We start from the raw sequence: 26666 nt of genomic DNA, 5'->3' as shown, positions 1-26666 counted from the left end.
CCGTTATCAACAGCAACACCTCGCTGTCGTCTGCTTCAATAACGCCGAGTGATCCAAGGGAGTTTATTCACATTGTACAATGCGCATGATCTCACCCTTGCATTGATGGTGATTGCGGTGCTGTTTCTGGTGAAATTTTAGCTTTGTTCAGCTCACTTTGTATCATCATGGTGAGTCAAGTAAAAAATTGAACTCCGGATACCTTTTACCAGTGGGTCATTGAATATGTGAAATAATAGTTAGCCAAAAAATCATTCGAACCCGTTACTGTGGCAGTGTCTGCTGTCACATTTGTGTTGTCACTGCTGTCCTCGGTGATGACAACTTGAAAGTGGGAGGACAGGGTTTCCAAGGAATACGAATGCATTTCTTTGATGTCCACTATCATGTTGGAAATAAGAAAGTCCAGAAAATTAAAACCTGTTAATATGAATTTGTTAATTTCTGAGTTACTTTCCTGGGGGAAAAAAAGACCAGGAGTTTTTTAATGAGCGGTGTTCACAAGGCGTGGACGTTTGCATCGTCCAATGTCATGTTGAAAGTATGAAAGTCCAGAAAATTAAAACCTGTAAATATGAATTTGTTAATTTCTAAGTTACTTTCCTGGGAAAAAATTTAGACCAGGAGTTTTTGAATGAGCAGTGTTCACAACAAGGCGTGGACGTTCGCCTCGCCATTCACACAGAGGAGAGGAGGGGAAGAAATGTGGATATGACCGTTCACTGAACTGGCCGCAGTGAATTATTTATAATTAACTGATTATGATTATGTCATAATTCTAGCTGTAGATGCATCCGGTAGGCTCTCATTCTAAAGGCCTGAGCTGCACATGATACACTACACATGTATGTATATACACACAATCATACACGCTCATGCAAATGATGTACATAATACAATGTGCAAGTGTATTTTCATGTAATACAGGTGTGTGTGTGTGTGTGTGTGTTTGCATACAAATGATGATGTTTTGTTTTGGTGTATGTAATACAGTACGTACAAATTTACGATAAATAATGATAACTTCTTGTGAAAATTTAGTCCACCATACCTAGGCCTGCATTCTTTGTCTGACAAATTCATAATATTTAAAATCCTGCATTACAGGCGCAAGTCTTATACTCTCATGGTTTCATTCAAAACATTTGCACACTGACACTGTGATCCTTCCTGGCTCTGGAGATTTGTTCTACAACTTATAAAACATTGCTTCATTATGATATTATATTATTCAAATCTAATATGAAAACATGTTTGTTCAAACAATATTTTAAACAATAGATGTGTTCCCCTCCCATCCTAGACTCTGTGTGTGTGTGTGTGTGTGTGTGTGTGTGTGTGTGTGTGTGTGTGTGTGTGTGTGTGTGTGTGTGTGTGTGTGTGTGTGTGTGTGTGTGAGAGAGATACTGTCAACATGTAATATTTATGTGTGATTATGATACTCTGAACATGTAATATATGTGTATGTGTAAATGATAGTGTATGTGATTATGATATGCCGAACATGTAATATATTCAAATGATTATGCAAATCATAAAAAAAAAAATTGATAGAATTAAAAGCATTTACTATATTTGGATCAGATGCATGAAATATATTTTCATGTGACAGCATCGTCTATTTTCCAGGGGACGCCAGTGAAGGATGTCACACTTCCGGACAATGCTCCCAAGATGCTGCTCCTTCAGAAACATGCAGACTACATCGCAGCCTATGGGAACAAGAAAGATGACTATGTGAGAAGTTTCCTCGTCTTTTGGGGTGGAGGGTTCGATGAGCACAGTGCGATATACATAGTGGCCCTGTGATTGTAGCAAGCTCTTTAGAAATGAGAAGCCTCTATGGCTTGATCGCTTGGATCTTGATTGTGGTTCCATAATGGTGCAGTGGTAGAAAACAGTTTCAGTTTCAGTAGCTCAAGGAGGTGTCACTGCATTCGGACAAATCCATATACGCTACACCACATCTGCCAAGCATATGCCTGACCAGCAGCGTAACCCAACGCACTTTGTCAGGCCTTGAGAAAAAAATAATAAAATAAAATAAAATAAAATAAATAAATAGAAATACAGTAGAATAAGTAGAATACAACCTAGTGCAACATGACATAGTACAATACAACATGACGCAGTACAACACAACAATACGACATGACACAATACAGCATGACATAATGTAATAGAATACAACACAACATGACGCAGAATGATACAATACTACACAGTACAACATGACACAACGCAATACAACATGATGCAACACAATACAACATGACACAGCATGACACAATAAAACTTGACACAATAAAACATGACACAATACCGCACAATACAACATGACACAGTACACAAAATGCAACAGTGCAACATGACACAAGACAACATGACACAGTACACTACACAATACAACATGACACAATACACAACATGATACAACATGACGCAGTACAACACAGTACAACGCTCAACACAACGCACAACACAACGCACAACACAACACAACAGAACTCAAACACTTCATGTGCTGTGTCCAGGAGTACATCATGAGGGAGTACCTGCGCATGAATGGCATGTACTGGGGGCTGACGGCCATGTCTTATGTTTTAATTCATGTGCTGTGTGTGTCCAGGAGTACATCATGAGGGAGTACCTGTGCATGAACGGCATGTACTGGGGGCTGACGGCCTTGTCTTATGTTATAATCCATGTGCTGTGTGTGTCCAGGAGTACATCATGAGGGAGTACCTGTGCATGAACGGCATGTACTGGGGGCTGACGGCCTTGTCTTATGTTATAATCCATGTGCTGTGTGTGTCCAGGAGTACATTATGACAGAGTACCTGCGCATGAACGGCATGTACTGGGGGCTGACGGCCATGTCCCTGGCCGGCCAGCTGGACCGCATGGACAGGTCGGAGGTCGTGGCCTTCGTCAAGGCCTGTCAGACAGAGTCAGGGGGCGTGGCCTGCAGCGTGGGTCACGACCCTCACATGCTCTCCACCCTCAGTGCTGTGCAGGTCAGTTTTTTTTGGTTTTTTTTTCTGCTTTTATTGACTCGCTTGTGTAAACAAAGTGAGTCTATGTTTTAACCCGGTGTTCGGTTGTCTGTGTGTGTGTCTGTGTGTCCGTGGTAACTTTAAAATTGACATTTTCTCTGCAAATACTTTGTCAGTTGACACCAAATTAGGCATAAAAACAGGAAAAATTCAGTTCTTTCCAGTCACCTTGTTTAAAACAATATTGCACCTCTGGGATGGGCACAAAAAATAAAAAATGAAGCCTAATTATATGCAAACTGCATTAACTGTTATATTTATATTTTTTGTATTCTCTAAACTTGGCACTTTGATCTGATATTCTGACCCAACAACAAGAGCAGTCTTTATTATCATTTTTTGTTCAAACAGGAACTTCTTTAGCTAAGCATGGAAGTTTTATTTATTTTGCAAATGTTTTGGTGCAGATAGTAAAGAAGGGAAATTACTCTGTAATTAATGCTAGGGGAGTTAATTTGCTTTAAACTGATCTTTCTCATCATTTTGAAATTATACTCAATACATAAAAAGCTTGGATTTTTTGTTAAGTGTATCACAAGTGAGTCTTGAAGGCCTTGCCTCTCTTGTTATGATTAGTTTTGCTGATGACGCTGTTGTTGTTGTCTTATTTTATTTTGTTGTCATAGGGGGGACGTTGGTGGGTGATCTGGAACGTGAGTTGAACTCTTTCTGACGGGTGTAATAGCCGAGTGGTTAAGCATTGGACTCTCAATCTCAGGGTCCTGGGTTCGAATCTCGGTGACGGCGCCTGGTGGGTAAAGGGTGGAGATTTTTACGATCTCCCAGGTCAACATATGTGCAGACCTGCTAGTGCCTGAACCCCCTTCGTGTGTATACGCAAGCAGAAAATCAAACATGCATGTTAAAGATCCTGTAATCTATGTCAGCGTTTGGTGGGTTATGGAAGCAAGAACATACCCAGCATGCACACCCCAGAAAACGGAGTATGGCTGCCTGCTTGGCGGGGTAAAAACGGTCATACATGTAAAAGCCTACTCGCGTAAGTACAAGTGAACATGGGAGTTGCAGCCCATGAACGCAGAACAAGCAGAACTCTTTCTGAAAATGTTCTCTGTCAGTCTTTATCTGTGTGTGCCTTCTTTTTCATCTTCTTTTCTTTCTCCATTAATGCTTTACGGAAACCTGTGATAGGCTCACAAAGCCTGGTCGGCATGTGGGTTTCTGCAGAGATCGAGCATTTTCTTCTTTTTTTCGTTTTTTGGTATTATTACTTTTGTTTACGGCAAATGTGGTGTAGCGTAATATATATATATATATATATATATATATATATATATATATATATATATATGACTATATCACTAATAGTCAGTTGGCACACTTTGACTCCTCCTTGAAACTGAAATTGAAACAGCGCCCCTCTTTTTCTGTCTTTGTCCCTCTCTGTCTTTGTCTGTCTGTCTGTCTCTCTCTCTCTGTGTCTTTGTCACTGTATTTCCACAATTCAGATGTGGCAGCAGTGCAGGGTCTCCTTTGGTGTGTGGCTTGCGGCCCATGCTGGCTGGGACTGCAGCAGAAGTATGGGTGTGTCTGTGTCTTGGGATTTGTGGTGACAGGGTGATGCCTTTTAAATGCGCTTACACGTGCACATATGTGCACAATTACACATATACACACACACTCTCTCTCCCTCTCTCTCTCCCCCTCTCTCTCTGTCTTACACATGCACACACACACTTTCACTCCCCCCTCACTCTCCCACACCCACAGCAAAGCCCAACACTGCACACACACACACACACACACACACACACACACACACACACACACACACACCTACACTTACACCACATACACACACAGACACACACACACACACACACTGCATACACACACACACACACACACACACACACACACACACACTCACACACACACTCACAACACACTCACACTCACACTCACACACACTCACAAACACACAAACACACACTACACACACACGCACACACACACACGCACACGCACACTCACACTACACACACACACACACACACACACACACACACACACTACACACTACACACTACACACACACTGTGGCGTGTTCCAGATCCTGACGCTGTACGAAGCAGTGGACACCCTGAACATCGACACCCTGGTGACCTGGGTGGCAGGACTGCAGCAGGACGACGGCAGTTTCTGTGGGGACAAATGGGGTGGGTGCACCTGGCACTCGGGTGTCTGAAGGGGTGGTGGAGTGCTGGGAGAACTAGAAGTGGGTGTGGTGGTTGGGGGGGGGGTGGTATACAGACCTGGAATTCACTGCAGTTTCTGTGGTGACAAACGGGGTGGTTGCACCCGACACTCTGCAAAAAAAACAACCTTGGGTGTCTGAAGGGGTGGTGTAGTGCTGAGAGAATTAGAGGTGGTTGTGGCGGTTGGGGGAGGGGCTTGGAGGTGAGGGGTGGGGGTGGGGAGGTATACAGACCTGGAATTCACTGCAGTTTTTGTGGTGACAAATGGGGTGGTTGCACACGACACTCAGCAAAAAAAAAAACCTTGGGTGTCTGAAGGGGTGGTGTAGTGCTGAGAGAATTAGAGGTGGTTGTGGTGGTTGGGGGAAGGGATGTAGGGTGTGTGGGGGCGGGGGGGGGAGGTATACAGACCTGGAATTCACTGCAGTTTCTATGGTAACAGACGGGGTGGTTGCACACGACACTCTGCAAAAAAAACCCTTGGGTGTCTGAAAGGGTGGTGTAGTGCTGAGAGAGTGATTGAAGACATTTTGTTAAAGTATTTATGAATACATCTGAGTATTATCGGTTAGAAGGGGTGGGAGATGTGGATGAATGGAGGGTTGGGGGAAACTGGGCAAATGAGGGTAAAAATGTGGGTGAAATTTGGAAGACAAACAAAACAAAAACAAAAACAAAAAACCCTCTAAATACAGTTACAGGAAATTACTTAAAGGACTTCGTAAGAGAGAAGTCGTTAAACTGACAAGCGAAACAACTGATAATGAATGCAAAAAGTCAAAAACATCAACGTTCTCAGTCACTTGTGAAGACACACTTTCGTGTACAAAAGGCTTCATCAAGCTACAGTGAAAAATTATATGCTCAATTGTCAGGTTACTAAAGCATATACACTTGACATTAGAACAATACTTGGTCCGTAATGAATTTGATAATAGTCTGAGAGCTAAGCTCAGAATTGGTCTGCGAATTTGTTTACAGCTTAGTCTTTTGTGAAGGACCATGACTCTCAAACTAGGAGGCGAAAGCTTATCGACTGCAATGAGAATCCATTTACAGCTTAGTCTTTTGTGAAGGACCATGACTCTCAAACTAGGAGGCGAAAGCTTATCCACTGCAATGAGAATCCATTTACAGCTTAGTCTTTTGTGAAGGACCATGACTCTCAAACTAGGAGGCGAAAGCTTATCCACTGCAATGGGAAATCATTTACAGCGTAGTCTTTTGTGAAGGACCATGACTCTCAAACTAGGAGGCAGTATTGCTCTGGCCCTTTGTGTTGCAGCCTCGGGGGATAGTTGTCCTTTGTGTTGCAGCCTCGGGGGATAGTCACCTTTGTGTTGCAGCCTCGGGGGATAGTCACCTTTGTGTTGCAGCCTCGGGGGATAGTTGTCCTTCGGAAACCATCCGAATGCTGACCGTCCTAAAACCCTCTTGGCCGAGAGAGTGGGAATGTAACTTGGGCAAGGGCACTCTCCACCGTAATCAAAATTTAGCCCAGATGGTCAGTGCAGCCGTTGCCTCCTCTGCTGTTCTGATGGTCAAAGTTTGACATGACTAGCATACATTTTTTCTTTTTCTTTTTCTTTTTTTTTTTATAATAATTTTTTGATGGTGGGCTGCAACTCCCACATTCACTCGAATACGCAAGTGGGTTTTTACATATATGACCATTTTTATCCCTGCCATGGTGGGGTAGAAATGGTCATACATGTATAAGTCCACTCGTGTACATGTACAAGTGAACATGGGAGTTGCAGCCCACGAATGAAGAAGAAAAATCCCTGCCATGTAGGCAGCCATACTCCGTTTTCCGGGGTGGGACTAGCCTACATAATACTGACAGTGAGTGTGTTTTCACAGGTGAAGTGGACACTCGGTTCTCCTTCTGTGCAGTAGCCTGCCTTTCACTATTGGTAAGTTGTTGTTTTTGTTATGTTGTTGTTGTTGTTTTTATTTGAGGGGGCCGGGGGGGGGGGGGGGGGGGGGGGGGGGGGGGGGGGCATACTGATCATATTGAACAGTATCACTTGCATGCTTCAGTCTTAGCCCAGCATTTGATTCAGCATGGTTCACGTTCGTCACCATGACACATTGAAACAAAGTCACATATGGCACCAACTTTAAAGTGAAACAAGAGAGGCAAGGCCTTCAAGACTCACTTGTGATACACAGGCCCTCCAATATAGGCATACAGTGTGCACTGTTATGAACACTCAATTAGTTAACACAATATACATGATATACAGTACGCATCAGTGTTCATCTGGAACTGTTGCCCGTACCGACCTCGAATCTCTGCCATTGATTACTTTCATTTAGTATATAGGCCTGTGACCCAAAGTACAATTATACCATCTGAATCTGAATGTGAACATCATGCCAAAAGGGGCCCTCCAGTCACAGAACCCAGATCACTCAGTGGTGAACCGTCACTGGATCAAAATTCAAACGCCTAATTGATTCTGCCAAGGTGCCCCCAAACCATCGATAATCAGAGTTATAGGTAGTCATTCGGATGAGACGATAAACTGAGGTCCCGTGAGCAGCATGCACTTAGCGCACGTAAAAGAACCCACGGCAACAAAAGGGTTGTTCCTGGCAAAAATATGTAGAACAAGAGAGGCAAGGCCTTCAAGACTCACTTGTGATACACTTAAAAAATTTTTTTTTAAATCCAAGCTTTTTATGTATTGAGTATAATTTCAAAATGTAATGTTTAAGATGAGAAAGATCAGTTTAAAGCAAATTAAGTCCCCTAGCGTTAATTACAGAGTAATTTCCCTTTTTTACTATCTGCACCAAAACGGTTGCAAAATAAATAAAACTTCCATGCTTAGCAAAAGAAGTTCCTGTTTGAACAAAAAATGATAATAATGACTGCTCTTGTTGTTGTGTCGAATATCAGATCAAAGTGCTAAGTTTAGAGAATACAAAAAATATAAATATAACAGTAAATGCAGTTTGCATAAAATTAGGCTTCTTTTTTTTTTTTTTTTTTTTTTTTTTTTGTGCCCATCCCAAAGGTGCAATATTGTTTTAACAAGATGACTGGAAAGAACTGAATTTTTCCTATTTTTGTGTCTAACTTGGTGTCAACTGCAGAGAAATTTGCAGAGAAAATGTCAGTGTTAAAGTTTACCACGGACACACACACACACACACACACACACACAGACAACCAAACACCAGGTTAAAACATAGACTCAGTTTGTTTACACAAGTGAGTCAAAAAGAGCAGTATCAGAGCTGGGGATAAATCTGTGGTGCAAGCCATTCTGCATCAGACAATATGGATGACGTTTACTTTATAGGATTATTGACAGATGCAGCTTATCGGATGTTTGCTCCTTGTATATGTTTGAAATAACTTTTTTCTTTAAATTCAGGGAGTGTGCTTTATGTGTTATCATCGCCTTATAAGCTGCAAATTATGTGGATGGGCGAAATAGCCAAGTGGTTAAAGCGTTGGACTTTGAATCTGAGGGTCCTAGGTTTGAATCTCAGTAACAGCTCCTGGCGGGTAAAGGTTGGAGATTTTTCCAGTCTCCCAGGTCAACAGACGTGCAGACCCAGTAGTGCCTGAACCCCCTTTGTGTGTATGTGCACGCAGAACATTAAATACACACATTAAAGATCCTGTAATCCATATCAGCGTCTGGCTGGTTATGGAAACAAGAACATTCCCAGCATGCACTGCCTTGGAAATGGTGTATGGTCTGCCTGCATGGCGGGGTAAATAAACAAAACGGTCGAGCACGTAAAATGTTACATGTCCATATGAGTGTATTTGTATTTGTATTTGTATTTCTTTTTATCACAACAGATTTCTCTGTGTGAAATTCGGGCTGCTCTCCCCAGGGAGAGCGCGTCGCCATACTACAGCGCCACCCATTTTTTGTATTTTTTCCTGTGTGCAGTTTTATTTGTTTTTCCTATCGAAGTGGATTTTTCTACAGAATTTTGCCAGGAACAACCTTTTTGTTGCCGTGGGTTCTTTTACGTGCGCTAAGTGCATGCTGCACACGGGACCTCGGTTTATCGTCTCATCCGAATGACATACGTGTGTATGTGTGCTTGACTGAAACCTGATTGAATGACAGAGGAAGTTTTCAGTTTTCAGTAGCTCAAGGAGGCATCACTGCGTTTGGACAAATCCATATACGCTACACCACATCTGCCAAGCAGATGCTTGACCAGCAGCGTAACCCAACGCGCTCAGTCAGGCCTTGAGAAGGAAACGAATGATGAGCACCCAGTGGCAGCTGTCAGTCAGCTCTACCCAGGTAGGTAGGTAGCCTGTTGTGTTCCATGTGTGTTAAACGTTTAGAGCTTGGTCTCCAACCAAGCCAAGGATAGGTACTATTATAAGTATCCATGTCTGATTGAATGACACAGGAAACGAACGATGAGCACCCAATGGCAGCTGTCAGTCGGATCTACCCAGGTAGAGGCAGCATGTTCTGCTCCGTGTGTGTAAAACGTTTAGAGCTTGGTCTCCAACCAAGGATAGGTACTCTATTCTTCCTCTTCGTTCGTGGGCTGCAACTCCTGCGTTCACTTGTATGTATACCAGTGGGCTTTTACGGTGTATGACCGTTTTTGCCCCGCCATGTAGGCAGCCATACTCCGTTTTCGGGGGTAGGAACAATACAAGTATCCACATCATCGTCATCGTCATCATCGTCATCAAATTACAGTACATCAGTTGTTATACTGTGTGACGGGCGCAATAGCCGAGTGGTTAAAGCATTGGACTGTCAGTCTGAGGGTCCCAGGTTCGAATCACGGTGACGGCGCCTGGTGGGTAGAGGGTGGAGATTTTTACGATCTCCCAGGTCAACATATGTGCAGACCTGCTAGTGCCTGAACCCCCTTCGTGTGTATATGCAAGCAGAAGATCAAATACGCACGTTAAAGATCCTGTAATCCATGTCAGCGTTCGGTGGGTTATGGAAACCAGAACATACCCAGCATGCCCACCCCCGAAAACGGAGTATGGCTGCCTACATGGCGGGGTAAAAACGGTCATACACGTAAAAGCCCACTCATGTGCATACGAGTGAACGCAGAAGAAGAAGTTATACTGTGTGTGCAGGGTCGGCTAGACGCCATCAAGGTGGACAAGGCTGTGGACTTTGTGCTCAGCTGTATGAACTTTGATGGGGGGTTCGGCTGTCGGCCTGGCAGCGAGTCACACAGTGGACAGGTGGGTAATTTAGGTGGTGTGGGGAAGGGGGGGGGGGGTGTATGGGGTCGGTGGGTGAGGGGGTGGTGGAGAGAGAGAGGGTACTGTGTGTTAGTGTGTTTTTGTGTTTGTGTAATGTTGTTGTTGTTTTTTTCTCAAGGCCTGACTAAGCGCGTTGGGTTACGCTGCTGGTCAGGCATCTGCTTGGCAGATGTGGTGTAGCGTATATGGATTTGTCCGAACGCAGTGACACCTCCTTGAGCTACTGATACTAATACTGATACTGTAATGTATTGCATTTCTCTTTTTGTTCCAACAGATTTCTCTGTGTGAAATTCGGGCTGCTCTCCCCAGGGAGAGCGCATCGCTACACTACAACGCCACCCTTTTTTTTTTTTTTTTTTTCCCCCTGTGTGCAGTGTTATTTGTTTTTCCTATCAAAGTGGATTTTTCTACAGAATTTTGCCAGGAACAACACTTTTGTTGCCGTGGGTTCTTTTACCTGCGCTAAGTGCATGCTGCACACGGGACTTCAGTTTATTGTCTCATCGGAATGACTAGCATCGAGACCACCACTCAAGGTCTAGAGGAGGGGAAGAAAATACCGGTGGCTGAGCTGTGATTCGAACCAGCACACTCAGATTCTCTCGCTTCCTAGGCGGACGTGTTGCCTCTAGGCCATCACTCTGTCTATTGTGTATACATGTGTGTGTCGTATGTTATGACTAACATTAACAGTTCAGTAGTGTGTTTGTGTGTGCGTGTGTGTGTGTGTTTTGACAGATGTCATCAGTCCAGTGTTTGTGTGTGTCTGTGTGTGTTATATGTTTGTGTGTGTCTGTGTGTGTTATATGTTGTGACAGATGTCATCAGTCCAGTGTTTGTGTGTGTGTGTGTGTGTTATATTGTGACAGATGTCATCAGTCCAGTGTTTGTGGGGTTTTTTGTGTGTGTGTGTGTGTGTGTTATGTTGTGACAGATGTCATCAGTCCAGTATTTGTGCGTGTGTGCGTGCGTGTGTGTGTGTGTGTGTGTGTTATATGTTGTGACTGATGTCAACAGTCCAGTATTGTGTCAATGTGTGTGCGTGTCTGTGTGTGTGTGTGTGTATGTGTGTGTGATGTTGTAACTGGTGTCAACAGTTCAGTATTGTGTCAGTGTGTGTGTGTGTTATATGTTGTGACTGATGTCAACAGTCCAGTATTGTGTCAATGTGTGTGCGTGTCTGTGTGTGTGTGTGTGTGTGTGTGTGAGAATGTGTGTGTGTGATGTTGTAACTGATGTCAACAGTTCAGTATTTTGTCAGTATATGTGTGTGTGTGTGTTATGTTGTGCCTGTTGTCAATAGTCCAGTATTTTCTCAGTGTGTGTGTGTGTGTGTGCGTGCGTGCGTGTGTTATATGTTGTGACTGATGTCAGCAGTCCACATTGTGTGTGTTGTCTGTTGTGACTGATGTCAACAGTCCATTGTTTTGTCAGTGAGTGTGTGTGTCCTATGTTGTGACTGATGTCAACAGTCCAGAATTGCGTGTGTTACATGTTGTGACTGGTGTTAGCAGTCGAGAACTCTGTGTCATTTGCTATGATGGGATCAAATCCCTTGCAGCGTTTTCTTCTACTCCACTATACCTTGAGCTGTGCTCTGGATGTTAGTCATTCGGAGAAGACATAATAATAATAATAGATAATGATAGTATTTATATAGCGCTGAAGCTTGTGCAGAGACAAATCTAAGCGCTTTCACAGCAGTCATTCACACGCATGCATGACTCTAAAACTGAAGAAACTGAAGACCAGGAAGAGGTAGGGGAGGGAGGCTATCTTGTGAAGAGGTGGGTTTTAAGGCCAGACTTGAAAGAGCTGAGTGCGGAGACCGGACGAAGCGAAAGAGGAAGTTCATTCCAAATGCAAGGTCCAGAGACAGAGAAAGAACAGCGTCCAACAGTGGAGTGTTTGAATCTGGGTATGCGTAAACAGAGTGGATCTGAAGCCTATCGTAGAGAGCGAGGTGGAGTGTAGAGGTGAAGGTAGCCACAAAGATAGAAAGGGGCAGATTTTTTGTGAATACATTTATAACACAGAGTGCTGATCTTATACTTTATTCTGTGTGAGACAGGGAACCAATGGAGATGTTGCAAAATAGGAGTGTGCTCAGATCTTTTCTTTCTGAGGACGAGTCCGGCAGCAGGTAATTCGAGGTCCTGTGTGGAGCATGCACTTAGCGCATGTAAAAGAACCTACAGCAGCAAAAGCGTCATTGGCAGAATTTTGTAGAAAAATCCACTTCGGTGGAAAACACATGCACTTGCAGGCAGGAAAAAAAAAGAAGAAGAAAAAAGGTGGCAGTGTACTTTAGCGACGCACTTTCTCCATGGGGAGAGCAGCCTGAATTTTACACAGAGAAATCTGTTGTGACAAAATTTAATGCAATACAGTGCAGTGTAATGGAATACATACAGTGCAGTGCAGTACATATAATGCAACGCAATACAATACAATACAGTACAATACACTGCAATAAAACGCAATGCAACGCAACAAAATATAGTGCAATACAATGCAATGCAGTCCAATACAATACAGTACACAACATAATGCAATACAATGCAGTACAGTACAATCCAGCACAATACAATGCAATACAATAATAATGATGATGATAAAATGCAGGCTTACATCGCACAGTACCCCTCCATCTCAGATGGGGCTCACCACACTTTACAGTAAGATACACAAATTTAAAACTAAATGACATAAAGTGTGTACAAAGTCAGTACAGTGTCAACAGTCCAGTATTTGTATGTGTGTGTGTGTGTGTGTGTGTGTGCTTGTGTGTGTGTGCATGTGTGTGTGTGTGTGTGTGCATATGTGTGTATGTGTGTGTGTGTATGTGTGTGCTTGTCTGTGTGTGTGTGTGTGTCTGTGCATATATGTGTGTGTATGTGTGTGTTTGTGTGTGTGTGTGTGTGTGTGCATGTGTGTGTGCATGTGTGTGTGTGTGTGCATATGTGTGTGTGTGTGTGCATGTGTGTGTGTGTGTGCATATGTGTGTGTGTATGTGTGTGTGTGTGTGCATGTGTGTGTGCATGTGTGTGTGTGTGTGCATATGTGTGTGTGTATGTGTGTGCTTGTGTGTGTGCATGTGTGTGCGTCTGTGTATGTGTACGTGTATGTGTACGTGTGCATGTGTGTGTGTGTGTGTCAGATCTACTGCTGCGTGGGACTGCTTGCCGTCACGGGACACTTGCACAAAGTCCACGCTGACCAGCTGGGGTGGTGGCTGTGTGAACGACAGCTACCCTCTGGGGGGCTCAACGGTCAGTCTTTGTGTGTCTTGGTGAGACGTGGTATTTGGCAGGGTTCCTACAACAGTCGCTGAAGTCTGGAGAAGTCTTTGCGCGGGTGGCGGGGAGGAAGGGTGGGGGTTGGGGGGTGGGGGGTGGGGAAGAACCATTTCCAGGGCTGGAACAGTCTCGGGGAGGAAACAGATGTATTGCCTATCAGGGTCTGGAAAATGTATTGGAATTTTAATGACAGCCTTGGCCAGTACCATTCAGTAAGAAACTTAATCAGTTAATGCGTTTAAAATACAAACATTCTTAAAAAAAAAAAAAAGGGATGAAAATTGAACATCAGTACCAGGTTATCTACCAGCTCTTTTGTCAGTGGTGTAGCAAATTCTTGATTCATTTTGGCTTTGTTTGGTAATGTTTAACTTGTCAGTATGTTAACTCATTCCAGACGAAAGGCCCCAGTCGGTGCCCTACTGTTTGCAACCATTTCTGATGAAGGACCCTGATCGGTGCCTTAGATAGTTTCGAATTTTTGGTGTGGCACCTTTTTTCCGTAATGACGTTATGAGCTAAGAATATCTTAACTCACTCAGTACAGCCAGCCCTCTCTTCTCCTCTACACAGACCCATCGGATGTCCAGTGGGTGTCTGAATGACCCAACCTTTAGCTTCCGTCGTCAGAATTGTGGTATTCTTTGTCAACATTCACCTCTTCAGTATAAGAGCCTTCCGCTTGCAATATTTTGATGATGGTAATTGGGGGTGAAGCGCTGTTAACGTCTTCTCTTTCGCCGTTCGTATGGAGAGGGTTAACTGACCTTTCCACTCTCCACTGCAACCAATAAATGCAGTGTGTGTTGCTGTGCTCGCGAGGAGGGTAGTAATTTTCAAGGTGACTGGTTCACATGAACGGTGGCGTCTGACCCAGTTTCATCTCGGTCACAAGGCAGACAACAGAATTAGATGAAGGGGCCCTATCGGGGCTATGTAGCGTTCTGAATTTAATCAGTGTCAAACTCTTTGTGCTTTCCTGGATTTGTTTACAAGTCATCAGTGTTGACAAATTTCGGGAGAAAAAAAATATGGATACTTTTATCATCTCACTGTGGGATAGCAAAAGAAGAGAGAAAGTTTTATGTTTTGTCCCCAACTAACTCGTTATGTTACAGATCAGTTTGGAAACTTTCAGTTCATGAATCCTAACATTTGTTTTTTGGCGATTTTATTTCTTACCCATACAAATGGGTCGCCTGTGGGGAAAGTCAGGGGAGTCAACTGCCAGTACTAATCGAGTCAATGCTTTCACGTAACTATATTTGGGTTTACCACCGACTCGCAGACAGTGGTGAGGAATGGAACCTCTATAACCTGGTGTGTTCTCTGCAGGCCGACCAGAGAAACTGCCGGACGTGTGCTACTCCTGGTGGGTGCTGGCTTCCATGGCGATCATCCGGCGACTCCACTGGATCGACAAGGTTTGTCTGTTGGTGGTGGTTTTTCTTTTTTCTTTTTTTTTTTCTTTTTTTTTTTTTTTTTTTGCCCCATCATCTGCACTGTTTCAGTGGCATTACTCCCACGCCGCTCATTTAGATTCCCCCCATACACGGCCACACCCGGGTTCGTCCGTCACAGTTCCAGCGTGGTGGTGGTTTTTTGACTCACTTGTGTAAACAAAGTGAGTCTATGGTTTAACCCGGTGTTCGGTTGTCTCTGTGTGTGTGTGTCTGTGTGTCCGTGGTAAACTTTAACATTGACATTTTCTCTGCAAATACTTTGTCAGTTGACACCAAATTAGGCATAAAAATAGGAAAAATTCAGTTCTTTCCAGTCATCTTGTTTAAAACAATATTGCACCTTTGGGATGGGCACAAAAAATGAAAAAAAAGAAGCCTAATTATATGCAACCTGCATTTACTGTTATATTTATATTTTTTGTATTCTCTAAACTTGGCACTTTGATCTGATATTCTGACCCAACAACAAGAGCAGTCATTATTATCATTTTTTGTTCAAACAGGAACTTCTTTAGCTAAGCATGGAAGTTTTATTTATTTTGCAAACGTTTTGGTGCAGATAGTAAAAAAGGGAAATTACTCTGTAATTAATGCTAGGGGACTTAATTTGCTTTAAACTGATCTTTCTCACCTTAAACATTACATTTTGAAATTATACTCAGTACATAAATAGCTTGGATTTTTTTTTTTTTTTTTTAAGTGTATCACAAGTGAGTCTTGAAGGCCTTGCCTCTCTTGTTTTCTTTAAAGGAGGCGTCACTGCGTTCGGACAAATCCACATACGCTACGCCACATCTGCTAGGCAGATGCCTGAGCAGCAGCAGAACCCAACGCGCTTAGACAAGCCTTGAGTGCATGCTTATGTATTTGTGTACCTCTCAAGAGTGGATTTCTTTTGCGGAGTTTTGCCAGAGGACAACACTCTCATTGCCATGGGTTCTTTTTCAGTACGTGCCGCACACGGGACCTTGGTTTATCGTCTCATCTGAATGACAAGACGCTCAGTTAGATTTTCCAGTCAAACTTTGGAGAAAAGGTGAGAGCAGGTTTGAACTCAGACCCTCATGGGCTGCTGAATTGGCAGATGAGCATCTTAACCATTCTGCCACATTCCGTCCTTTTCTGTAGTGACTGAGTGAGATGAACAGATATCATGTGGAGGGTCGATGGTTCCCTGTGGACTGCCGATGCTGGAACTGTGACGGACGAACCCGGGTGTGGCCGTGGATGGGGGAATCTAAATGAGTGGCGTGTGAGTAATGCCACTGAAACGGGGCAGATGATGGGGCAAAAAAAAAAAAAAAATGATGTGGAGGGTTGTTTCAGACATGAGGAGCGACGGGCGCAATAACCGAGTGGTTAAAGTGTTGGACTTTCAATCTGAGGGTCCCAGGTTCGAATCACGGTGACAGCGCCTGGTGGGTGAAGGGTGGAGATTTTTCCAATCTCCCAGGTCAACATATGTGCAGACCTGCCAGTGCCTGAACCCCCTTCGTGTGTGTACGGCAAGCAGAAGATCAAATACGCACATTAAAGATCCTGTAATCCATGTCAGCGTTCGGTGGGTTATGGAAACAAGAACATACCCAGCATGCACATCCCCAAAAGCGGAGTATGGCTGCCTACATGACGGGTTAAAAACGGTCGTACACGTAAAAGCCCACTCGCGTATACACGAGTGAACGTGGGAGTTGCAGCCCACGAACGCAGAAGAAGAAGAAGAAGACATGAGGAGCAGCAAAAAGAAAAGAGCGTTCACCATGGGAACCTGCACTGACATGAACAAATGAATGATATAGGTACTTATACAGCGCCTATCCTTGGTTGGAGACCAAGCTCTAAGTGCTTTACAAACTCGGGGTCATTTGTACAACAGGCTGCCTACCTGGGTACAGCCGACTGATGGCTGCCATTGGACGCTCATCATTCGTTTCCTGTTTCATTCAATCAGATTTCAGGCATGCACACAAACACACTCAGACAGACATGTAACATTTTATGTGCGTTACCGTTTTGTTTATTGACCCCGCCATGTAGGCTGTCATACTCCATTTTCAGGGGTGTGCATGGTGGGTATGTTCTTGTTCCCATAACCCACCAAACACTGACATGGATTACAGGATCTCCAACGTGCGTATTTGATCTTTTGGCGTGCATCTACACACGAAGGGGGTTTAGGCACAAGCAGGTCTGCACATGCATACATTGACCTGGGGGATCAGAAATATCTCCACCCTTTACCCACCAGGCGCCGTTACCGCGATTTGAACCCGGGACCTTTAGATTGAAAGTCCAAGGGGGCTTTAGCCACTCGGCTGTTACGCCCTTCTGGGGCCGTATTCAAAATAACATCGTGCCGAGGGTAAATGTGTACCTGCGGGTAATCTGCCTGAGGCAAGGCAAACTGCCCGAGGGTAAGCAATATCCAGTATTCATGAACACAAGAGTCTACCCGCGTGTCTACAAACCTGAAGGCAATTCACCCTTACTACCTGCCAAGGGTGACTGCCCACGAAGCAGAGGTAAATATGGCGGATCCTTTTGCAGCATTTTTCTTTCGGTTTTTTTTTTTTTAAAGGGAAAACAGGTGTGCTTTATGGATAGCACATGTTTTGCGAACTCTCTCGACAATGTTCCGAGCTGTGGTGCGATGAGAAGTGAAACTGAGAGCATGCAGACGGGAATCATTGGGATTTAAAAAAAAAAAAAAGACGATGGGTCAGCTGTCTGAACGAACCGCGTGTGTCTTGAATACGAAGATAACTTATCCTTCAAGGTAAACTGTACCCGCGGGTCCCAACCATGTCAAAGATAACTTGCCTGAAGGCAAAATGAATTTTGTCTTGAATACGGCCCCAGAAGGATTTTTCAGAAGGTAGCGGTCAGAGGAGTGAAGTGTCACTGTGCTGACTGTCGACAGGACAAGCTCCGAGCCTTCATGCTGGCGTGTCAGGACGAGGAGACAGGCGGCTTCGCTGACAGACCGGGAGACATGGTATGTCACCACTCCATCTGTCTGTCTGTCTGTCTGCCGTTTGGTCTTTCTGTCCCTCTTGTCTCTGTCGTCACATCTGTTTCTGTGTCTTTTTCGGTCTGTCTGCCTATTGGTCTTTCTGTCTCTCTGTCTCTGTCGTCACGTCTGTTTCTGTCTGTCTCTGTCGCTATGTCCTGTCTGTGTGTCTTTCTCGGTCTGTCTGCCTTTTGGTCTTTCTGTCTCTGTCTTCATGTCTGTTTCTGTCTGTCTCTATGGTTATGGTTGCCTGTGTGTTTCTGTCTGTGTGACTTTTGGTCTTTCTGTCTCTGTCTTCATTTCTGTTTCTGTCTGTCTCTATGGTTATGGTTGCCTGTGTGTTTCTGTCTGTGTGACTTTTGGTCTGTCTGTCTCTGTCCTCATGTCTGTTTCTGTCTGTCTCTATGGTTATGGTTGTCTGTGTGTTTCTGTCTGTGTGACTTTTGGTCTGTCTGTCTCTGTCCTCATGTCTGTTTCTGTCTGTCTCTATGGTTATGGTTGTCTGTGTGTTTCTGTCTGTGACTTTTGGTCTGTCTGTGTCTGTCCTCATGTCTGTTTCTGTCTGTCTCTATGGTTAGGGTTGTCTGTGTGTTTCTGTCTGTGTGACTTTTGGTCTGTCTGTCTCTGTCATTATGTCTGTTTCTGTCTGTCTCTATGGTTATGGTTGTCTGTGTGTTTCTGTCTGTGTGACTTTTGGTCTGTCTGTCTCTGTCATTATGTCTGTTTCTGTCTGTCTCTATGGTTATGGTTGTCTGTGTGTTTCTGTCTGTCTGACTTTTGGTCTGTCTGTGTCTGTCCTCATGTCTGTTTCTGTCTGTCTCTATGGTTAGGGTTGTCTGTGTGTTTCTGTCTGTGTGACTTTTGGTCTGTCTGTCTCTGTCATTATGTCTGTTTCTGTCTGTCTCTATGGTTATGGTTGTCTGTGTGTTTCTGTCTGTGTGACTTTTGGTCTGTCTGTCTCTGTCCTCATGTCTGTTTCTGTCTGTCTCTGTGGTTAGGGTTGTCTGTGTGTTTCTGTCTGTGTGACTTTTGGTCTGTCTGTCTCTGTCCTCATGTCTGTTTCTGTCTGTCTCTATGGTTAGGGTTGTCTGTGTGTTTCTGTCTGTGTGACTTTTGGTCTGTCTGTCTCTGTCATTATGTCTGTTTCTGTCTGTCTCTATGGTTAGGGTTGTCTGTGTGTTTCTGTCTGTGTGACTTTTGGTCTGTCTGTCTCTGTCCTCATGTCTGTTTCTGTCTGTCTCTATGGTTAGGGTTGTCTGTGTGTTTCTGTCTGTGTGACTTTTGGTCTGTCTGTCTCTGTCCTCATGTCTGTTTCTGTCTGTCTCTATGGTTAGGGTTGTCTGTGTGTTTCTGTCTGTGTGACTTTTGGTCTGTCTGTGTCTGTCCTCATGTCTGTTTCTGTCTGTCGCTATGTCTGTCTGTGTCTTTCTCAGTCTGCCTTTTGGTTTGTCTGTCTTTCTGTGTGTGTGTGTGTGTGTGTGTGCCTGTCTGTCTGCCTTTCGGTCTGTCTGTTTCTGTTTGTTTCTATGGCTATGTTTGTCTGTGTGTTTCCGTCTGTCTGCCTTTTGGTCTGTCTCTGTCATTATGTCTGTCTGTCAGTTTCTGTCTGTCTCTATGGTTATGTTTGTCCGTGTGTTTCTTTGTGTTTGCCTTTTGGTTTGTGTGTCTGTCTGTCTGTCAGTCTGTCCATCTTTTGATCTGTCTGTCTGTTTGGGAGGATGGTGGCGCTGCAGTAGTGGCGACACGGTGCATTCACTGGCTCTGTTTTTAGATCATGTCTTTTGCCATTTAACAATTTATGAATTATTTTTATAGATGCAAAACCTATTGTGAAAATATATTTCTCAATATACATGTTATCCTATAAACACTGTATGTGTATTGTGTGTGCTTGTGTGTGTGTGAGGAGGGGAGGGTGATAAGGGGTACGTGTGGAAATGAAGCTGCTGTCGTGTATTGTTTGCTTATTTGTATTTTGCTTTTGATATGTAGCTTTTCAGTTTTTTTGGTCCAACCTTTGTCACGGTGTGTGTGTGTGTGTGTGTGTGCATGTGTGTACTGGACTTGGATATGGGCTGAGATACTGTGTTGGGTGAGTGACAAGCCTATGGATGCACAATCAGTTTCCGAATGGATGAATAAAGACGTATTGTATCCTATTGTAATAATGGTTAAGACACATATCTGTCAATACAGTGTCAGTGAGTGTCTGGGTTGATTCCCAGTCTTGTCCTTCCCCCCCCCCTCCCTCCCCAGGTCTGACAGGAAAATCAAACTGAATGTTTAGTCATTTGGATAAGACGAGCTCCTGCATGCAGCACACACCTGGCATACTGAAAAAGAACCCATGGCAACAAACTTGTTGTCCTCTGGCAAAATTCTGCAGGAGAAATCCACTCTGATAAGTTCACAATTATACATATATATGCACTCAAGGCCTCAGTGATTCCTTGGCGTATGCTGCTTGTGAAGCATCTACTTAGTAGATGTGGTGTAGCGTGCGTAGTACGGATTTATCTGAACGCAGTGAAGCCTCCTTGAGAAACTGAAACTGTCGTCGTTACACTGTTTTCAGGTGGACCCTTTCCACACGCTGTTTGGCCTGGCAGGGCTGTCTCTGCTGGGTGACCCTGTGGTGCAGCCTGTCAACCCCGTGTACTGCATGCCGGAAAATGTCATACGACGGCTGGGCTTGTCAATCTTCGAGGAGGGGGACAGTGTGTGATGACAGGGAGCTTGCAGTTTGTGCTGGACTTAACGATCAGGAACCTAAATCAATTTCCTTTTTTTTTTTTTTTTCTTTTATGGCAATGAACATTGCTGACTTACTGGTGTGTTGTGGTGATGGTGACTCTGATCCTTCAGGACCACTCTCGTGTGACGTGACGTAGCAAGCGGTGCTATTCTGTGATCAGAACGCTACTGTGTTTTATACAGACTACTACACCACAATTCTCAGCTCTCTCTGGGTGTCTCCAGATGCCACTGTTTTACGCTTCACGTGCTACACGGCATTTGATTTAGTTCCGGGTTTGTCAGAATGCTACTTGTATTTTTACAGACTACACAGAATTTGTTTTGGGTCTGGGTGTGTCAGAATGTTTCTGTACTTGAGATACTGTACAACATTTCTTAGTTCTGGGTGTATTAGAATGCTACTGTACTTGAGAGACAACACAGTATTTCTTAGTTCTTGGGTGTATCATTCAGTCAGGATTCAATCATGTGCATACACACATTCAGACGTATAACATTTTATGTGTTTGACAGTTTTGTTTTGTTTACCCCGCCATGTTGGCAGCCATACTCCATTTTGGGGGGTGCACATGCTGGGTTTGTTCTTGTTTCCGTAACACACTGAATGCTCACATGAATTCCAAGATCTTTCACCTGTGTATTTGATCTTCTGCGTGCGCATACACAGGAAAGGGGTTCAGGCACTAGCTCTAGCAGGTCTGCACATATGCTGACCTGGGTGATAGCAAAGATCTCCACCCTTTACCAACCAGGTGTGATGGAGATCGAACTCCGGAAACTCCGGCGAGACTCCAGCGCTCAAGCCATTTGACCACCGCACCTGTGCGGTGAACAGGAAATTTCTAAACTGGTCCACTGCATGTGTGATAGTTGTGTCTGACTGTGACCATCAGAACTGCAGAGGAGACAACTGCTGTCCTGATTATCTGGGCTAGAATTTGATTATAGTGACGGGCGCAATAGCCAAGTGGTTAAAGCGTTGGACTTTCAATCTGAGGGTCCCGGGTTCGAATCACGGTGACGGCGCCTGGTGGGTAAAGGGTGGAGATTTTTACGATCTCCCAGGTCAACATATGTGCAGACCTGCTAGTGCCTGAACCCCCTTTGTATGTAAATGCATGCAGAAGATCAAATGCGCACGTTAAAGATCCTGTAATCCATGTCAGCGTTCGGTGGGTTATGGAAACAAGAACATTCCCAGCATGCACACCCCCGAAAGCGGACTATGGCTGCCTACATGGCGGGGTAAAAACGGTCATGCACGTAAAATCCCACTCATGTACATGCGAGTGAACGTGGGAGTTGCAGCCCACGAACGCAGAAGAAGAAGATTATTATAGTGGAGAGAGTCTTGCCTAAGTTACATCGCCTCTCTCTTGGCCAAGAGGGTTTTAGGACATTGGGAATGGTCACCAGAGGCCAAATAGCCTCAAGGCTGCTGCACTAAAAGCTTGTACTAGTTTGCATCATCGTCCTTCACAAAAGACTGAGCTGTAAATGATTTCCCATTGTCGGTGTCAGTCTCTGATACAAGCCAGGAGCTGAGCCATGCTGAACCGGTCCACTGTTGATGAATCTGGTTCAAGACTAAAGTGAGATAATGTGTTGTGGGAACTGCGTTCAGCTGTATTTCAGCATAGAGTGAGATTTCACTATGCACGCACACACACACACACACACACACAAAATGCATAGATTTTTAAAGAGAATGTTTGTTTTGGGTGTCTTCACATGTAAAGGGATGATATATTTTAAGAAGTTTGTTTTTGGTTAGTATTTCACATGTTAGTGGATAAAAGATTTTTAAATATTTGTTTATAGTTACATTTTCACATGTAAAGGACTATGAATATTTGTTGATTTTTTGTTGTTACACTTTCACAGGTAAATGGATAAAAGATTTTAAACTGTACATTTTTGTTTCGGGTTACTTGAAATATTTGTTTTTGGTAACATTTTTTTACATGTCGATGAATAAAACAGGTCTGGGAATAAGAAAACAGCTGCAGAAAGAACAGCTTACTGTCTGATAACTGAAATACTTAAAGAAATGGTACACAAGCTACTTGGATATTTTTTGTGAACTTAAAACGGCAAGTGGTATGTAGAAATGTGGGCTTGGGCAACACAGTTTCTGATGCTGACCCACTGATAGCTGTTTAAATTAATTTGAAACAAAAGAAAAAGAAAAACGCAGGCCATGGTTGTTCAAGGCAGACTGTTAACATCATTTTAAATGGTCACCTCTTCACATTGTGTTTGTTTCTCTTTTAACTCACTCAGTATGGCCAGTCCTCTCTTCTCCTCTACACAGACCCCTCGGATGTCCAGTGGGTGTCTGAATGACCCAACATTTAGCTTCTGTCATTAGAATTGTGGTATTCTTTGTCAACATTCACCTCTTCAGTATAAGAGCCTTCCGCTTGCAATATTTTGATGATGGTCATTGGGGTGAAACACTGTTAACGTCGTCTCTTTCGCCGTTCGTATGGAGAGAGTTAAAACCTTTCAGGTGTTCAGCTCTGACACGCCCCCTTGCGGCTGACTGGGCTTGAAGCAACATGGTTTGATTTGTCTTTGGTGGCACATACTACCAGAAAAAAAAAAATCACAAGCTTGTCATCACAGTGAGAAAATTACAAGCTGCCCACCACAGAGTGGCGTATGAGATCAGCTATTGATGTTACAAATTGCTGGGAATCACACGAAACACCTGGTATCAGCTATTGATGTTACAAATTGCTGGGAATCACACGAAACACCTGGTATCAGCTATTGATGTTACAAATTGCTGGGAATCATACGAAACACCTGGTATCAGCTATTGATGTTACAAATTGCTGGGAATCACACGAAACACCTGGTATCAGCTATTGATGTTACAAATTGCTGGGAATCACACGAAACACCTGGTATCAGCTATTGATGTTACAAATTGCTGGGAATCATACGAAACACCTGGTATCAGCTATTGATGTTACAAATTGCTGGGAATCACACGAAACACCTGGTATCAGCTATTGATGTTACAAATTGCTGGGAATCATACGAAACACCTGGTATCAGCTATTGATGTTACAAATTGCTGGGAATCACACGAAACACCTGGTATCAGCTATTGATGTTACAAATTGCTGGGAATCATACGAAACACCTGGTATCAGCTATTGATGTTACAAATTGCTGGGAATCATACGAAACACCTGGTATCAGCTATTGATGTTACAAATTGCTGGGAATCATACGAAACACCTGGTATCAGCTATTGATGTTACAAATTGCTGGGAATCATACGAAACACCTGGTATCAGCTATTGATGTTACAAATTGCTGGGAATCATACGAAACACCTGGTATCAGCTATTGATGTTACAAATTGCTGGGAATCATACGAAACACCTGGTATCAGCTATTGATGTTACAAATTGCTGGGAATCATACGAAACACCTGGTATCAGCTATTGATGTTACAAATTGCTGGGAATCACACGAAACACCTGGTATCAGCTATTGATGTTACAAATTGCTGGGAATCATACGAAACACCTGGTATCAGCTATTGATGTTACAAATTGCTGGGAATCATACGAAACACCTGGTATCAGCTATTGATGTTACAAATTGCTGGGAATCACACGAAACACCTGGTATCAGCTATTGATGTTACAAATTGCTGGGAATCACACGAAACACCTGGTATCAGCTATTGATGTTACAAATTGCTGGGAATCATACGAAACACCTGGTATCTGTGAATGATGTTACAAATTGCTGGGAATCTTACAAAACACCTGGTATCAGCTATTGATGTTGCTGGGAATCATACAAAACACCTGGTATCAGCTGTTGATGTTGCTGGGAATCATATGGGACACCTGGTATCAGCTATTGATGTTGCTGGGAATCATATGAAACACCTGGTATCAGCTATTGATGTTGCTGGGAATCATATGAAACACCTGGTATCAGCTATTGATGTTGCTGGGAATCATATGAAACACCTGGTATCAGCTATTGATGTTGCTAATCATACAAAACACCTGGTATCAGCTATTGATGTTGCTGGGAATCATACAAAACACCTGGTATCATCTGCTCTTATCCGTTCCCCTGTTTGGCAATGAGAATTAGACAGTCAAAGAACAGTTGATGAACTGAGATAGTGCTGGAGCGACTGCAGGTGACATTTAAAAATCTTTTTGTTGTTGTTGTTTTTGTTGTTGATATATTGTATTTCAAGCGAAGAATGGTCAGACTGAAAGGCACACATGTCCTTAGTTTATGTGCAGGAACATGACTGTATTTATACCTGTGAAAGTTGACAAAAGGGGATCCACATGTTTCAGCATCACATGAGAATAAAAAGTCTGGTCATTTTTCTAGTTTTTATCACAATTGGTCTTGGTCTGGGTTTTTTTTTTCCATGTCATTGAACTGACAGCACCCATACAATATTGCTGCATGTGTGTGTGAGTGAGTAGTAAAACAAAAAACAAAAAAAAAAGTGGGAAAGCATGTGAAATGTTTTGGATGTAGTTGTAATTTATATTCAGTCACGAGTTTTTGTGTATCTGGTGAATTATGATCATGGTGCAGTGATTGCTGAAGGCGAGCGTTTGTTTTATTAATAAATTGTCGCAAGTTATAACCGGTTTGCACTGATCAGTTGTGGCTGAGTGAGCACTGTGGCAGGTTTGGCTGTACATCATAAGAACTTCTTCTTCTTCTTCTTCTTCTGCGTTCGTGGGCTTCAACTCCCACGTTCACTCGTATATACGCGAGTGGGCTTTTTACGTGTATGACCGTTTTTACCCCGCCATGTAGGCAGCCATACTCCGCTTTCGGGGGTATCATAAGAACTGAACACCCCCCCCCCCACACACACACACACACACACGCACACACTGAACAATGACCAACAATGTTTATTCCTTGTCAGTGTCACCCCATTGGGGGAATGGAAGAAGGGTAAACCTCAAGAAACAAGGAGAAGAAATGCCTGTCTTAGGGAGTATCACTCCATTCGATCCCAAAATCAAATGCCCAAGAAAATGAACAAGCAAACCCATTCCAATATTTCAGGTATCCTTTCAGAGAGAGAGTTCCACAACGCTAACATTTGCTCCAGCTCACAAGATGTAAAGCTGACACATCGATTAAAAGACGTTAAGCTGACATTAAATGTTCGCTTCAACCAGATAATTCACACAACTATCCATCCTGCAACTGAAATTAATTTGGACACTTCATTATTCAGTAAGAATCACCAACTGCAGACATATCACAATTATTGCACCAACTTTCCTCCTTCGCAATGGAAAAAAAAAAACATTTGAAGTTTGACACTGTTGCTTTAAGTCCAGCTAAACAAACAGAAACACACCAGGACTGCTTCACTGAATAAGAAATTCAACAGCATTTAACACAAAACTATCACAACTGAAAAAAAGAAAAAAAAAAGAAAAATAGAAAAAGCAAAACAACACAGTCCATGATATATTATCTTAACCAATAAGCTCTTTTAGGCAAATAGTTTTGCTGAGGATGTCCGGCTTTCTGGTTAATTCATCATCCACACAAGAAAAAGCAAAAAAGGTCATATAGCACAAAACAGCAAATAGCACAAAAT

The 26666-nt window shown here is 43.4% G+C and overlaps 1 protein-coding gene across 1 annotated transcript; it reads left to right on the top strand.

The window, feature by feature from the left end:
• Nucleotides 1-91: 91 nt before the first annotated feature.
• Nucleotides 92-25691, top strand: LOC143275996 (geranylgeranyl transferase type-2 subunit beta-like). Its single transcript, XM_076580361.1, has 10 exons — nucleotides 92-170; nucleotides 1630-1737; nucleotides 2820-3017; nucleotides 5131-5236; nucleotides 7139-7191; nucleotides 10374-10484; nucleotides 13669-13780; nucleotides 15143-15231; nucleotides 18191-18265; nucleotides 20856-25691. Exons 1-10 carry the CDS (start codon nucleotides 168-170, stop codon nucleotides 21003-21005), a joined length of 1005 nt encoding a protein of 334 aa, XP_076436476.1. The 5' UTR covers nucleotides 92-167; the 3' UTR covers nucleotides 21006-25691.
• The last annotated feature ends 975 nt before the right edge of the window (nucleotides 25692-26666 follow it).

Source organism: Babylonia areolata, chromosome 31 (assembly GCF_041734735.1).
Source record: "Babylonia areolata isolate BAREFJ2019XMU chromosome 31, ASM4173473v1, whole genome shotgun sequence".
Lineage (NCBI taxonomy): Eukaryota > Metazoa > Mollusca > Gastropoda > Neogastropoda > Buccinidae > Babylonia > Babylonia areolata.
This window is presented reverse-complemented; position numbering and strand designations above follow the sequence as displayed.